This window comes from Rhinoderma darwinii, chromosome 8 (genome assembly GCF_050947455.1).
Source record: "Rhinoderma darwinii isolate aRhiDar2 chromosome 8, aRhiDar2.hap1, whole genome shotgun sequence".
In the NCBI taxonomy this organism is placed as follows: Eukaryota; Metazoa; Chordata; class Amphibia; order Anura; family Rhinodermatidae; genus Rhinoderma; species Rhinoderma darwinii.
The window spans coordinates 83,246,443-83,263,116 of record NC_134694.1 but is presented as its reverse complement, the minus strand read 5'-3'; the positions used below and the strand labels follow the sequence as shown (position 1 = coordinate 83,263,116).

The 16,674-nt window shown below is 42.9% G+C and overlaps 1 protein-coding gene across 1 annotated transcript in view; it reads left to right on the top strand.

Moving 5' to 3' along the window:
- TRPC5 (transient receptor potential cation channel subfamily C member 5) overlaps window positions 1-16,674 on the top strand; it is a 311,378-nt gene that overhangs the window by 234,176 nt on the left and 60,528 nt on the right. The window contains exon 4 of the mRNA XM_075835838.1: window positions 11,577-11,913. Within this exon, the coding sequence (XP_075691953.1) occupies window positions 11,577-11,913 (337 nt within the window). The remainder of the gene's footprint in view (window positions 1-11,576; window positions 11,914-16,674) is intronic.

The following is a 16,674-nucleotide window of genomic DNA, read 5'->3' as shown; positions in this document are numbered from 1 at the left end:
GCCTGCCCCACTAAGAATTCCTTAGACACATCCCTAAAGCCCCGTAACTTGAAACCAAACGCCACCGCCGACATGAAACGGTTAACCTTTGCCAATGAAAACCCCGCCTCCCAGGCGTCCCCTAACCAGTACAAAAGTGCCACCAACCTGTCTCTATCCGTGTTGACGTCACCCAACTCTCTTACCCACTCCTCCCACTGCCTCCAACAAGCAGAATAAGCACTCCACGTTGACCGCGCCAAAGACCTTTCCACCAATCGTTCTACGGGACCGAGACCAGATCCCAAAGATGTTCCGGGCAGACCAAACCGAGACGTTCCGCTCCCGGTGCCAATTGCCGAAACCGATCCCACTGTGAGCGAGAAAGAGCATCAGCGATACAATTCCGTACCCCCGGCACGTGCACCGCCACCACCCACGCGTTCAATGACAAGCACACCAACACTAAATGTCGCAACAACTGAATTACCGGAGGAGAGGACGCCGTGATGTTGTTAATGGCCAGCACCACCCCCATGTTGTCGCAGTAAAAACGAACCTTCTTATCCCTGAGCCTGTCCCCCCAGATGGTCGCCGCAACCACGATGGGGAACAGCTCGAGCAGGGCCAGATTCCGCGTGAGTCCACTGGACACCCAGCTAGCCGGCCATTGACCCGCGCACCACGGACCCCCCCCATAAGCTCCAAAACCGCCCGCTCCAGCTGCATCCGTAAAAATATTCAAATCACTCGTATCCTGCGCTGGAGCCATCCATAGCGACCGACCGTTATACTGGGCCAAGAAGTCATCCCATACCTGCAAATCAGCCCGATGCTCCTCCTTGAGCCGTACGAAGTGATGTGCCGCACGCACTCCCGCCGTAGCCGCCGCCAACCGTCTACCAAACACCCTCCCCATTGGCATAATCCGGCAGGCGAAATTCAACTTCCCCAGCAACGACTGAATCTCCCGCAGCGTAATTTTCTTTAACTTGCAAGCCTGACGTACCTCCTGACTCAAAGCCCCCAACTTATCCATCGGAAGACGACACTCCATAGCCACCGAATCTATCTCAATTCCCAAAAAACAAATCGTCGTTACCGGGCCCTCAGTCTTTTCTGGCGCCAAAGGGATCCCAAAATCCCTCGCAACCTTCTGCAGTGCATGAAGCAGATTACCGCAAACCGGCAAACCCCCCGGGCCGACGCACAAGAAATCGTCTAAGTAATGTATCAACGAATCGACCCCGGCTACACCCTTCGTCACCCACTCCACGAAGCTACTAAAAGCCTCGAAGTACGCGCAAGAAAGGGAACACCCCATCGGAAGGCACCGATCCACGTAAAAAGCCCCATTCCAAAAACAACCCAACAGCCGTTAGCTTTCTGGATGAACTGGCAACAACCTGAACGCCGCCTCGATGTCGGTTTTTGCGAGCAGCGCGCCTGGACCCGCAGCACGAACTAACCCCACCGCTTTATCGAATGAGGTATACACTACGGAGCACAACTCATGATCAATCCCGTCATTTACCGACAAACCCTTGGGAAACGATAAGTGCTGAATCAACCGGAATTTTTGGGGCTCGCGCTTTGGAACAATACCCAATGGGGACACAACTAAATCCTTTATTGGCGGATCAATAAAAGGCCCCGCCATGCGGCCTAACGAAACTTCTTTAAACAACTTTTTCGACACGACCTCAGCATGCAAGTAGGCCGATTTAAGGTTCCTCCGCGTAACCGGGACCTCATAAGGAGGCGGAGGAATAATAAAACCAACACTAAACCCTTCGTAAAGCAACTTCGCCGCAGCCCTATCCGGATACTCATTTAGATAGGGGGCCATCCTTTCCACCCTCACCGGTGACAACCCCTTGACCAGCCGAGGAGGACTGGTTCCCTGACCTCTTTTTTCGCATACATTTTGCCGCCCCATGGGATGCACCATTACACTCCGAACACACGTGCTTGAACTTGCACGTGGCCCCGAACTTACACTGGCCATCGTTGAATTGCCAGCAGAATCCCAACTTTGCCCCACCGCCCTGTCCGACCTGACTGGACTGGCCCCCTTGGCCAACGCTCCCGGGAAAGGGCTGCCTAACCGGAGCCGTGACCCTTAACCAGAGAGCAATATCCTTCTGGTCCCACTGAATCGCCGGCCGAACCGCTTTACGCTGACGGAATTGCTCATCGTATCTGAGCCAAGCCTGCCCCCCGTACACCCGATGAGCCTCCCCAATGGCGTCAAAATAACAAAACAACGCCGAACAATTTTCCGGCGCCTTTTCTCCTATTACACTGGCTAAGATGGCGAACGTCTGCGACCAATTAACGAACGTCTGCGGGATAAGCCTATACCGCCGACGCTCCTCCTCGTCCTTCTTGCTCTCATCCCGCTTGCTCCTATCCAAATTGAATTTAGCAAGCGGCAGAAGAGAAAAAATCTCAACGTATTCGTCCTTCCAAATACGCTCACGCACCTCCTGCTTTAAGTGCGCCCCCAACGGACCTTCAAAGCAAACATACACCTCCCCGCGAGCACGATCATCAATACGCACCCGATCGCCGTCTTTTTGGGCCTCGGTCTGTACCGACACCGCGACCGCCTCCGTAGCCGCCATTACGGGACGCGCCTGTAACAATCCCACTTCCCTGGGGCCTTCCCAACTACCGCCGGGGACACCTCCGTAACTACTGGCGCCGCCGCCCTATCTAGACGCCCGACCAGCTCTTGCAAGCAACCCACCAAGTCCGCTAGACCCGCGCCACTACCGGCCACCGATGCGACGCTAGCAGCCCCCCTGCCGACACCCGACATAAAAACCGCTGGATACGACAAAGATGGAGTTATGCACTCACCGGGCTGCACAGGCGCTGTGTTCCCGTCAGCCGGACCATCCTGCCCTCGCCGATACACGTCTAGTTCACCGTCTTCCAGCTCCTCTCTCGCCGACGACTGGCCATCCCACCGACATCTCCGAACCGGGGATGATGACGCGCTGGCAGATGGGCCGGCAACCTGCCGCCCGACCGCTGGGATCCAAACTTCCGACCGGACCTGTTGCCTCGACGTCGCTGCAGGTCTAGGCGTCCGTCTCGACGATCCTGATGAAGCCTGCCCCCTGGCCGGAGCATCACCAGGCGAGGCGGCCGTAACTAGTCTTTCCGATCTTGCATCTGATGGGGGGGGTGACAGGGAGCCCGGCCTGCGACTCCCTGAGAACCGCCGGACCCCGTCGCGGCCTGGGATTCCTGCCAGGACGCAGGGCCTGGGAAGGGACGGTCCTCCCAGCTGCCTGGCCTGCAGCGTCCATATTAGGGCTCCCCCTGCGACGCCGTGTCCGCGGGACCACCTCAGGGCTGAGGCGTTCTGGAGGTCGGGACCGCCGGGAGCGACGGGCAGACCCGGCCTGAGTCACCGTCACCCCCGGCGACGCTCTCTGCCTCCTCTGAGCAGGAGCGGGTGTTGTAGACTCCCCCCCCGCCGCCATATTACTGCCAGGAAGGGGGCCGGGGGAGGGGAGCCTGTCCCCCACTGCAACAGACCTCATATGCCGTGCCTGACGTGGCGAATCGGCGTCGGGGATCATTGTAAGTGCAGCCACGGTCTCCTCCAACCAACCGGGACCGTGGTGCACAGCAGCGGCACGCAGCCGCGCAAGAATATCAGCCTCAGACATGACGTACAGAGCGGGGCAACGGGAGCTTACTTGGGTGAGTGTTACCTCTCCCGCTGCTTCCGGCTCACTGCCGAAAAACAGCGGGAAGCTCCGTAACGGCCCCCTAACTCCTCCCTGTCCCTCCTCCACCTCTAACTTTCCCTACAAAGTTAACCCTTTCCCTCCTAGGGCTGTCATGGAGGCTTCCCTCCTAAGCCCTGCAGGCTGCGTCCAGCCTCGTCTTTGGGGCAAGGAACTGCCTATTGACTACCAGACTTGATCACAATTAGGTAGAAGGACATCGTTGCCAAGAGTCTAGACCGAAGGTGGTGCAATTTTTATCTGTATTATTTTCAATAGATTATAATAAAGCAGCTACCAAGCACTTTTGCCAATACAAAACTTTAATTGTTTTCCCTGTAATTTCCCTATATCTACACTTTGCTTCTCTGGTCTCTAGGGGTCTTCTTCCCTCTTAATGTGACTTTGTTCCTCTGTTATATATCATCATAATAGAGGGACTAGATACTTCAGTACTATTATCACCGATTAGAATTGAAGCTTCAGTAAGATTATCCCACCCTTTCCTTTAAGTTTCTCGTGCATGTTGCCACAATAGAGTAGATCAGATCCACATTATCACTGGGCCCTAAAATATCAATTTATGCGGCTTGTAAATGCTAGTGATTAATAGTAAATTAAAAATAGAATAGATGAATACAAGTTATGAAATTATACTCTGCAGATGTAAAGTGGAAAAAGGACAATTAAAATGATGGATGATTTGTGCATGAAACCTCTTAGAAAATGATATTGCAGAACCTGCTGCATTCTGTCCTGAGTGTTGGCAGAAACGAAGCTTCAAACTGACGATGCGGCACATGGAAGCTGATAGTAATACAGCTTTTAAGTAATGAATATTGAATAGCAATAACAAATTACATTAATAAAGCTAACGTCACTCTTGCCACGCTGCTGATTTCAGTTATTATTCTCAAGGTCCAAACAGAAATGCATATACTGCAGATAAAGTGACTGGAAGGAGGTGAAGTTATTTATATCCGCTGACCAATGAATTTTCTATTCCGCGCCAGGAGAACAGCTTTTTGCAGCTCTGGTGCACACGTAGGTCTGTGAAGGACACTCTTACATCACTTGTTTTTGTTTTTTCTCTAAAAGGTTTAGGTTGTTTTTTTTTTCTTCCTTTTTTAAGAAAACCTGCCAAAAGGACATGGTGGTTTAAATGAGGCCCATCAAAAACAACACAGCCCAAAGCTTCCAATTTGTAACTGCAAAGTGTATATTCTGCAGGCTAAACGGGGAGTCAATAGTTGTCAGTCAGCACTTGTCAGGCTCTTTGGTGGGTGGATTTAGAGCCTATTAGTTTTATTTTTTATGCCATCTAAAACCATCACTTAAGCCTATCCCAATGACAGATCTGCTGTGAGTGCAACCTTTGCTGTGCTTCTTCTGATTTATGTTAGTTTTCCTGTTTTTTCCTCTTTTGTGTCAGTAACTCTTTAATTTTTTTTGCCTACAATGTTCTTTTGACTCCTGTAACATTAGAGCTGGGGCGGTGTATGAAGCAGGCCCAACTGATTATTTTATTACTTTATATAAATTGTCTCTCTGTTCTTTACTAGGTTAACTCAACAACTAAACTGATTATTTAAAACTAAAAGTCAGGTAATTAAAGCGGACCTGTCACCTGAATATGTTGCTCTACTAGCCTAAATGGCACACAAAAAACTATTGTGCCATTTGGTTAATAGAGCCTCTCTCAGAATACATAGTTATGAGTCCGCTGTATGCATGAGGGGAGCACTCCCCCACCTCTCACACGAGTGACATATACATTTTACGTGAATGAGATGGTTGGGGGAGGCGGCGAGAGACAGGGGTAGCACTCCCCTTTATAAATACAGTAAACTCATAACTATAAGTGTACTGTATTCTGTGTGAGGCTCTAAATTGGACTAGAAATAAATAATATCAGACGTCATCGGTCGTAATATGAATCAGGGTTTTAAGGATGTTTTATTATACCTCTGTATGCTGCGGATTTCATACAGAGACATACAGAGTTTCTTCTGTCGGATTACATAGTTACGAAGTAAAGAAGACCAAGTTCAAACCTTCTCAGATCAATTATACATCATTCATTGCTTAATTATTTATAACCCTCAATGTCATTTGTCATTAGATAAGCATCTGGCACTTTTTTGAATACTGACATAGTATCTGCCATTACCACCTCTTGGGGCAGCACATTCCATAGTTTGACTACACTAACTGTAAAGAACCCTTTCCTATACTGATGTCTGAACCATCTATCCTCCACACATAAGGAATTTCCTTTGTACAGTACTTGAAATGAATATATCATGTGCCAGTTCTAATTATTGACCACACAGTCTATATTATTTGACACAAAAAAAAATTGACTGTCTCCAAAGTTGTTTGAAGTTGATGTGAAATAGTAATTGCCCCCTTAGCTACTTAATCGTACAGCTAACCACATTAAATTGGTAATTGGGTTCAATTTCATTAGCCACATCTGGGCATGATTACTGCCAGACATGTTGAATCTAAACATCACTTAAAGAGGCTCTGTCACCACATTATAAGTGCCCTATCTCCTACATAAGAAGATTGGCGCTGTAACGTAGGTGACAGCAGTGATTTTTATTTTAAAAAACAATCTATTTTTACCACTTTATTAGCGATTTTAGATTTATGCTAATGAGTTGCTTAATGCCCAAGTGGGCGTGTTTTTACTTTAGACCAAGTGGGCGTAGTACAGAGGAGTGTATGATGCTGACCAATCCGCGTCATGCACTCCTCTCCATTCATTTACACAGCAGCATCGCGTTCTTACTAGAACTGCCACATACACAGACATTAACGTTAATCAAGTTTCCTGATAATGAATATACATGACCTCCAGCCTGGACGTCATGTGTATTCAGAATCCTGACACTTCTGAATATTTTCTGTCATATTTCCAGCAAGGGAAACTAAATCTCGTTTACATCGTAATCTCGCGAGATTACACGTGGCTTGCTGGTATCTCACAGAAAAGATTCAGAAGTGTCAGGATTCTGAATACACATGACGTCCAGGCTGGAGGTCATGTATATTCATTATCAGGACACTTGATTAACGTTAATGTCTGTGTATGTGGCAGCACATCGTGTTCTAGTAAGAACGCGATGCTGCTGTGTAAATGAATGGAGAGGAGTGCATGACGCTGACTGGTCACTGATTGGTCAGCGTCATACACTCCTCTGTAAAACGGCCACTTGGTCGAAAGTAAAAACACGCCCACTTGGGCATTAAGAAACTCATTAGCATAAATCTAAAAATCGCTAATAAAGTGGTTTAAAATAGATCGTTTTTCTAAATAAAAAGCATTACTGTCACCTACATTATAGTGCTGATCTCCTTATGTAGGAGATAGGCCACTTATAATGTGGTGACAGAGCCTCTTTAAATAGAACCTGTCTGGCAATGTGAAGCAGACTAGAAGGTCTCAAAAAGCAGCACATGATGTCACGTTCTAAAGAGATTCAAATACAGATGCCAAACAAAGTGTTTAAAATCTACCAGTCTGGAAAGGGTTACAAAAGCATTGATAGGGCTATGGGATTCCAGCAAACCACAGTGAGTGTTATCTACACATGGAGAAAACTTGGAACACTGGTGAACCCCTCCAGGAGTGGCCGGCCAACCAAAATGTAACCAAGAACGCATCAGCAACTCATCCAGAAGGTCAGAAAAGAGCCCAGATGAACATCTCACTTGCATCAGTTAAGGTCGATGTTCACAATTCCACAATAAGAAAGACAATGGCAAAAATTGCATCCATGGGAGAGTTGCAATGCGCAAACCACTGCTGACCAAAAAATACACACTGGCTTTTGGGATAATATTCTGTGGACTGATGACTCAAAGGTGGAACTATTTGGAAGACATGGGTCTCGTTAAATCTGTCGTGAAGCTAGCACCGCATTTCACCATTTGCATATTATACCAGCAGTCAAACATGGTGGTGGTGGTGGTAGTGTGATGGTCTCAGGCTGCTTTGCTTCTGCAGGATGAAGACTTGTCATAATTGATGATCCATGAATTCTGCTATCTATCAAAAAATCCTGAAAGAGAATGCACGACCGTCAGTTTGTGACCTAAAGCTCAAGCGCAGTTGAGTTATGCAGCAGAACAATGCTCTGAAGCACACAAGCAAGTCCCACCCTGAATAGCTAAAAAGAACAAAATGAAGGTTCTGGAATGGCCGAGTCAATGTCCTGACTTGAATCCCATTGAGATGCTGTGGCAAGACTTAAACAGGCAGTTCATGCTCGAAAGCCCTTCAGAGTAGCGGAATTACAACAGATCTGCAAAGAATTGTGGGCCAAGGGTGGCACAACCAGTTATTAGGTTTAGGGGGCAAGAACAGAATAGTTCGGGTTTTTTTGCTAAACGCAGCTAGAAATCCATATAGAGGAAGATGTAAATCAATCACCCACCGACTGAACTGTTAACCCCTTCCCGCCCATGACAAAACTGTACGTCATGGAGCGAGGGTCTGAAGTTTGGAGCGGGTTCACGAGCTCCGCCCGCTCCATACGCTGCAGATGTCAGCTGTGTATCATAGCTGACACGCTGCTCTAACGGCCAGGAACGGCCATCGTGCTGTCCCTGGTCATTTAACTAGTTAAATCCCGCGGTCAAAAGCGACCACGGCATTTAAACTGTTAGAAGGAGGGGCGGCTCCCTCCGACAGCCCATCGGCCCCCTGCAACGTGTTTGAGGTGCGCCGATGGTTGTCAGGGCATTCCAGGGGCCTAATGAAGGCCCCCATTTCTGCCTTCTGTCTGTCTCTGTTAAGCTATGCCTTGGGAGGGTTTAGCAGAAGCCTGTAAAAATGACAATATCCTGCAATACATTTGAATTGCAGTGTATTGTACCAGAGATCTAACGATCACTGGTTCAAGTCCCCTAGGGGGACTAATAAAAAGTACAAAAAAAAAATGAAATAATTTTTTTAGGAAAGTAGAAAAAATATTAAAAGTTAAAAAAAAAAACCTTTCCCCATTATTCCCTAAGAACCATGTAAAAAATAAAAAATATATATAATTTTATATATATATATATATATATATATATATATATATTAATTTTTTTAAACACCAAAATCGTAATTTTTTGGTCACCTTAGCGCTCAAACAAAATGTAATAAAAAGTGATCAAAGAATCGTATGTACCAATAAAAACTACAGCTCGTCCCACAAAAAAATAAGCCCTCACACCGCTCAATCGACAGAAAAATAAAACCGTTATGGCTCTCAGAATGTTTTGAAACAAAACAATTTTTTTTTGAACAAATAATTTTTTCTTTGTGAAAGTAGTAAACTATAAAAAAAATTTATAAATTTGGCATCACCGTTTTCATATTAAGCCTCTGAATAAAGTTAAGTTGTCATATTTACGGCACTTTGAAAGCCGTAAAAACTAAACCCAAAAAACAATGGAGTTTTTTCCAATTTCACACCACAAAGATTTTTTTTTCCGTTTCCCAGTACATTATATGGTATTTTAAATGGTGACACTAGAAACTACAACTCCCCCGCAAAAAAAATAAGCCCTCACACCACTCTATTGACAGAAAAATAATTTAGTTACGGCTCTTGGGAGGCGTGGAGTGAAAAACTAAAACGTAAAAACGAAAAATGTCTGGGTCTATAAAGGGTTAATATATTAGATCATACCGTTTGATTTCCATTTTCACCTATCTAAATTACCACTTCATTGGCAGAACTTCTTATCCTTTCGTCTGAACATTTGTATTTTGATATTTTTATTTTCGTATATTTAATGTAAAATAGACAAATCGGGCTTCATTTTGGTACCAGGTAAAAACAATAAACGTGCACATTTTAAGGTGATCATGATTACACGCTCATCCATCTGACAATGAGAAATGAAGGTGTTTTTTTTTTGTAGGGCAAATATTGAAATACTGCCATATAAAATAAACTTGGAGAAACACGAGATAGAAGAGATCTGTGACAGAATTCTTTTTTCTGCTTTCTTGCTGTTGTTTGTTTTTTTTACAACACATGTTCTGCACATACCAGTGCAAACTAAACCAAAGGCGTACGTACATACCATAGAGACAGCTGCGTGGGGTCACTGGAGCAAAGCCTATTTGAAGTTGATCTGTGGAGACGCCAAGGATGGCGTCTCCACAGAGGCTGCAATGTTAGCAAACAAGAAAACTGAAAGTATACTGAAGTCGTTGGAATGGAAAAGGGGCCCCAGGACATCCTGTCACATATGGTGAGAAGTGTGGTGGTGTAAAGCAGCACCTAAAAAGGGTCTAATTTTTATCTTTACCATGGGGCCTCCGATCCTCTCTCTACACCACTGCCTGAAGGAGTTGCTATGACAACCAGACAAATCACTGCTTTTACTTTGACTTGAAAGCTGAGCGATGTATTCAGATTAGTTTCTATAGGCAACATCTTAATATTCTGTCTGCCCTAGTTTTCGTAAATGAGGCTTAATTTTGCTATGTTCACTGGATGTAGTCATTGAACAACATCAATCATTATGAGTAAATCTTTTGAATTGTGCCTTGAAGGATGTATAGTAAAAAGGACATAGGTTCAGGCTGTATTTAATTGGCATGAAAGTGGTTAATATATTCATCTATCTCCTATCACTCAGTAAATGGCTTGCGTCTGTGCAAGGTGTGAAAAGCTTTCACTAAACAGGAGAGAGCGCTCTTGTGAACATATCCTCCTCAATGTGTGATTTCAAATCACATTGCCGCACAGGTGCCAGCCACATATTTCCCTATAAATTACGTTGGGCTATATAGATGTCAAAGCTAAACACATGATGAAAGGTTTTATTTTTGCTTCTTTAGAAATACATTTTGTATTGCTCATTGATTTCAAATTCTAGCACCGGAGGAAAACGAATAACCAGAAACTAACTTCCCAACAATTCTGATTTTAATTTTACTGTCTCAATTTCCAAATGAGAAGACTGTAAGGGTATGTGCACACGATGAGAGGCTTTTACGGCTGAAATGACAGACTGTTTTCAGGAGAAAACAGCTGCCTCGTTTCAGCCGTAATTCCTCCTCCTCGCATTTTGCGAGGCTTCTCTGACAGCCGTAAATTTTGAGCTGTGCTTCATTGAGTTCAATGAAGAACGGCTCAAATTACGTCTGAAAGAAGTGTCCTGCACTTCTTTTGACGAGGCTGTATTTTTACGCGTCGTCGTTCGATAGCTGTCAAACGACGACGCGTAAATGACAGGTTGTCTGCACAGTACGTCGGCAAACCCATTCAAATGAATGGGCAGATGTTTTGTAGCCCTATTTTCAGACGTAAAACGAGGCATAATACGCCTCGTTTACGTCTGAAAATAGGTCGTGTGAACCCAGCCTTATGGGAAAAGGACAACGTTTTGAGGAAATATGGCTGGGTTAGGGTCAGAAATGTAATTTGGAGCTTTTGGGCTGCAAAATTATGTAACAGGGCCCCTAACTATTACATGTCATTTATAGTACTGGTCTTTTTATGTAGGGCAGAGGGACCTTTTGGGTGCCAGTTGCAACAGATATCTCTACAGCCACTAAAGTAACGCCCCTGCTTAACGTATCATGAAGGAAGATGTGGTGGGAATTATTATGTAATACAGAAGTACCTGCCACCTACATAGTGATGTGGCAATGTATTCTATTTATAGCAGGGCTTTCTACTGCAATGCTAGCATTTTACAATGTTCCATAGGTGATGTTAGCGTAGACTTGGCTCTTATGAGTTCCATAGGTGAAAGGCGTAAACATCAATGTAAACGTATGTGATATTTTACTATATGTGATGGATCACTCCTAATATGTTTCTTTTATATTTCCAGTTTGTGGCGCAGCCAAACTGTCAGCAGTTATTGGCTACACTGTGGTACGATGGATTCCCAGGTTGGCGCCGGAAGAACTGGGCAGTGAAGCTGTTGACCTGCATCACCATTGGATTGCTTTTTCCTGTGCTTTCTATGGCATATCTGATCGCACCCAAGAGCAGGCTGGGACTGTTCATTAAAAAGCCTTTCATCAAGTTTATCTGCCACACAGCCTCATATCTCACTTTCCTATTCCTCTTGCTTTTGGCATCTCAACATATAGTTAGGACTGACTTGCACATGCAAGGACCTCCCCCCACTGTGGTTGAGTGGATGATATTACCATGGGTTCTAGGTAAGTTCCACCACTTGGAATTTTTTTGTGTGAACGTGTATTGGACTGAAAAATTACTGGGTAACTTGTGTGTAATAAGATGTTCTACATATAAATAATGAAAATGTCTGAATATGGTTGATGCACACTATAAGTAATGCCTTATATTGGCGGTCTTCATCAGACAAGTGACTCCGTATCACAAAATCTATAGATTTAACATGACCCCAATGCCCGATATTAAAGGGGTTTATCTGTACTAGAACATTGATAACTTGTCCTTAGGATAGGCGTTCAGTGTGTGATCAGTGATTGTCCGATCAGCACAATTGAGTGACCACAATGATTCTGCGAGCGCCACATCCCTATAATTGCTTACATAAACACAGCGAAGAACAAAAGAAAAAGACCTGGTTGTATTTTTCACATGGTTGTCTTAATAAGTGGTGCTGGGGGTTCTTCCTAATCATTTACAATTTTCACCTTTATAGAAATACATACACAGTAGCCAAGCTCAATGATTATGTCATTGGAGAAATTGCTGATTTGAAATGTTGGTTGAAATATCACTGCTGACAAGTACTTCATGTCTATGGCAAGATTTATTGTTCTTTGTATGCTGTTATCTTCTAGCTGCAGTAAAGTTGATATTACATGGCTCGCTTGCTCTATTCACAAGTAGCTAATATGGAGACGAGAACTTCTTACTACGATTGCTTGTCCCCATACATTTTTATCATGTCGGTAGCACGTCTCCATGTGTACACAGGGACATGTGCTGCCAACACCGGTAGTGCTTTGTCCATTTAAAACGATGCAATCAGCCGATGGACGAGCGTTTGTTCGCTCATCAGCTGATCGCTGCCCTGATTACACAGGGCAATTATCGGGAACGCGCGTTCTGTGAATTCTCGTCTGCCCGATAATTGGCCAGTGTAAAAGGGCCTGAAAAGACTGCAGAGGAACATACGACTGTCAAAACGATTAGCTAGGTCTTGTATTAAGAATCAGTATAATTGTTTGTTTTGGCCTCAGCATGTAAGGTCAAATCACAATAGTGTTTATATTTATTTCTTGGCTGTGCTCTATTGTGATGATGTCACAATATTCTCTTTTTTAATGTTTAGACTGTCTTCTCTGTGTGTTCACTTATGGGCTGTGTTCAATTGTGAGGATGTCACAACAGGGATTGTCTTTATTTCTAAACCGTATACCTTTATGCTGATCTCACAATACTCTCTGTATTCATATTTTGGTTCTGGTCTATTCTGGCGATGTCACAATAGTCTGTGTATACTTTTATAAGCTGTATTCTACTGTGAGGATATCACAATAGTGTTTATATTTTATTCTTGGCTGTGCTATATTGTGATGATGTCACAATAGTCTTTCTAGAAATGTTTAAGTTGTGTTCTATTGTGATTATGTCACAATAGTCTTTCTATGTTTAAGTGGTGTTTTATTGTGATGATTTCACAATGGTCTGTGTATACTTTTATGCGCTATGTTCCATTGTAATTGTGCCACAATTTTGAATGTCTTTACCTAGGTTGTGTCCCATTGTGATTATTGCAATAACCTATGTATTTAATGGGTTATGTGCGGTTATGCTGATGTCATAATAGTCTGTGTACCTTTTTTTTTTTTTTTGCTTTGTTCTATTGTTATGATGTCACATTAGAGCTTGCCTACATTTTTTGACTGCATTCTATTGTAAAGATCTCACTATATATATATATATATATATATATATATATATATAATATATATATATATATATATATATATATATATATATATATATATATATATATATATATAAAACACACAAAAGGGACATAGTGCACACATACAGGCACATGCACATACAGGCACATTACATACGAATATATACAACACATATAGGCACGTATGTACAAACACAGGCACATATATACAACACACAAAGTCACATATGTATACACTGAGGGGCATGCACTATTGATTCTGTCAAAACGATGGAACCCTTGCACAACTGAGATAAACGGAAACCATTGGCACCGGATCCGTCACCATCAATGGTGATGGAAACGAAAATCTTTGGTTTCTGTCAGTCAGGATCACGGTCCGACGGAAAGCTCAGACAGAACGTCGGAACGGGACCCTAGCGCAGATGTGAATGAAGCCTAAGCTGTATTCTATTATGGCAATGTGTATTTATTCTACTGTGGCCATGTCACAAAAGTGTTTGTCTTTCTTCCTTAATTGTGTTTTATTATTGTGCTGTGACACTACTGTTTAACTTATTTGCTTGCCTTTTTATTTGTGGTGATGTACAAGTGTGATTTAACTTTATTACTTAGCAGTGTTCTATTTTGATGATCACATAAAAGTGGTTTTCTGGGCTTAGACTGGGTTCTATTATGATGAGGTTACAGTAGTGTTTATTTTCAAACTTTGGCTTTGTGATGATGACAAAACAGTGTGTTTGGCTGAATTCTATTGTGATGATGTCACAATAGTGTTTGCCTTTTTTCTAGGGTGTGTTCTACTGTGATGATGTCACAAAAGTCTGTGTATTCTTTTACGAATTCTGTTTTATTGTGTTGATGCCACAATCATGTTTATATTTATTGGCTGTCTTCTATTGTGATAATGTCACAATAGCGTGTGCTTATTCTTTTGTTATGTTCTATTATGTCACAAAGACCCAATCACTACTACGTCAAAACGTTGCTGTTTTTTCTTCTGCGTGACTATTTGGGCACAATAAATTTTGACTATTGAATTGGATGCAGTTGCTTCTACAACTGGTTTGGATATAGTAGTGGGAGAGAAGGTCTTCCCATGTTTTGTGCATACCTGCATCCTTCTGTTGCTTGGGTCTGCTGCTGTCCTACCAGATGGTTTGCTAATAGTGTTTGTCTTATCCTAGGTTTTGTTCTGTTATGATGTCACAATAGTCTGCATGTTCTTTTATGAGCTGCCTGCATGTGTAATGATTTCACAATAGTGTGTGCATTTAATAATTGATTGTGTTATATTGTGATGAAGTCACAGTAAAGTGTAGTTTGTGTTTATTTCTTGGCTGTTTGCTATTGTGATGACGTTACTACAGTGTTTGTCAATATTATTTGACTGCTATATTGTTATGTCAAACTACTGTTTTTCCTTTATGCCTTGGCAGTGTTCTAGAGCAATAATGTCACAATACTGTTGTTTCTTTATTATTTAGCAGTGCTCTATTATGATTATCTCTCAATAGCGTTTGTACTTATTCCTTCGTTTTGTTATATTGTGGTGATGTCATAATGGCGTTTTTCTTCATTCCTAAACAGAGTTATTTTGTAATGATGTAGCAATACTCTGTGTAATCCTTTATGCAATGTGTTTTGTTGTGATGATGTCAAAATAATCTATGTATAATTTTATTAGCTGTGCTCCATTATGATAATATCGCTTTTACTTTGATTATATAGTTTATACTTTGGTTCTGTTTTATTGTGGTGATGTCACAATAGTGTTTGTGTTTATTACAAATCGGTGTCCCATTGTAATGCTGTAAGAATGGTGTCTGTATTATTTTATAGGTTGTGTTCCATGTTGATCATTCAGAATAATGTATGTATTCTCTTCTTGACTGTGTTCTATTATAATTATGTCCCAAAAGTGTTTGTATATTTTATGGTACATTTTCTGTTGTCATAATTAATTTATTTCTGTTACTTATAGCACTAACATATTCCGTAGGGCTGTATAGAAGTTGTCCTCACTTGCTGTCCTCAGTGGGGCTTACAATCTAAATACCCTATATGTATATTTTTGTTGTGTGAGCGGAAACCCACGCAAACACAGGAAGAACATACAAACACCATACAGATGTTCTCCTTGGTCAGATTTGAACCCAGGATTATAAGGCATGTATGCTAACCACTGAGCCACCATTCTGCCCCGTGCTGTCACAACTGTGTTTCACTGTTATAGTATGTCATAGTACTGTTTGGTTTAAAGAGGCTCTGTCACTAGTTTATTAATTCCCTATCTCCTAACTAATCTAATAGGCGCTATGATGCTGATAACTACAGTGTAAATTGTGTTTAAAAACTTTAATTATTTGCAAAGTTATGAGCTTTTTTTCTAAATATGCTAATTTGGCTATACTTGCCAAATGGGAGGTTAAGCCTTCCTTTTCTCTCTGGGCGGTGTAATGTTTTCTGTATGTCACTGTCCAATCAGCATACAGTTCTCCTCTTCCCAGCCTAGCGTAATCTCAGCTTCAATCGCATGATTACGCTGTGTTGTCACTTCTGGCCGCAGCTCCTTCAACACAGTGCTACACCATGAAGACAGTCATAGCTGCTGCTGTTGGATGAGAGTCGTCCTGGCACGGCTGGAGGCAATGCAGGAATCGTCTTCCTAGAGTAGCACTGAGTTGCTGTGTTGAAGGACCTGCGGCCGGAAGCTACAACCTGGAATTAAAATTGATTTTAAAATTTATTTCATGTAATGGACCTGACTAAATAAGCCAGATTGTTACAGTATAATAATAATAAAGAAAAACCTGTTTTAAAAAAAAAATAACAAAAAAACGATTCAGTGCATATGTATTCACCCCATGCTATAAAACCCTTAAATAAGGTCTGGTCAAACTAATTAACTTTAAAAGTCATATACTGTATTTTTCGGACTATAAGACACAATTTTTAACAAGAATAAATCTTTCTAAATTGTTCCTGCGTCTTATAATCGGCAGTCAAGGGACCCGGCTGCGCCGGGCCCCCTAGCCGCTTCCTTACATAACCC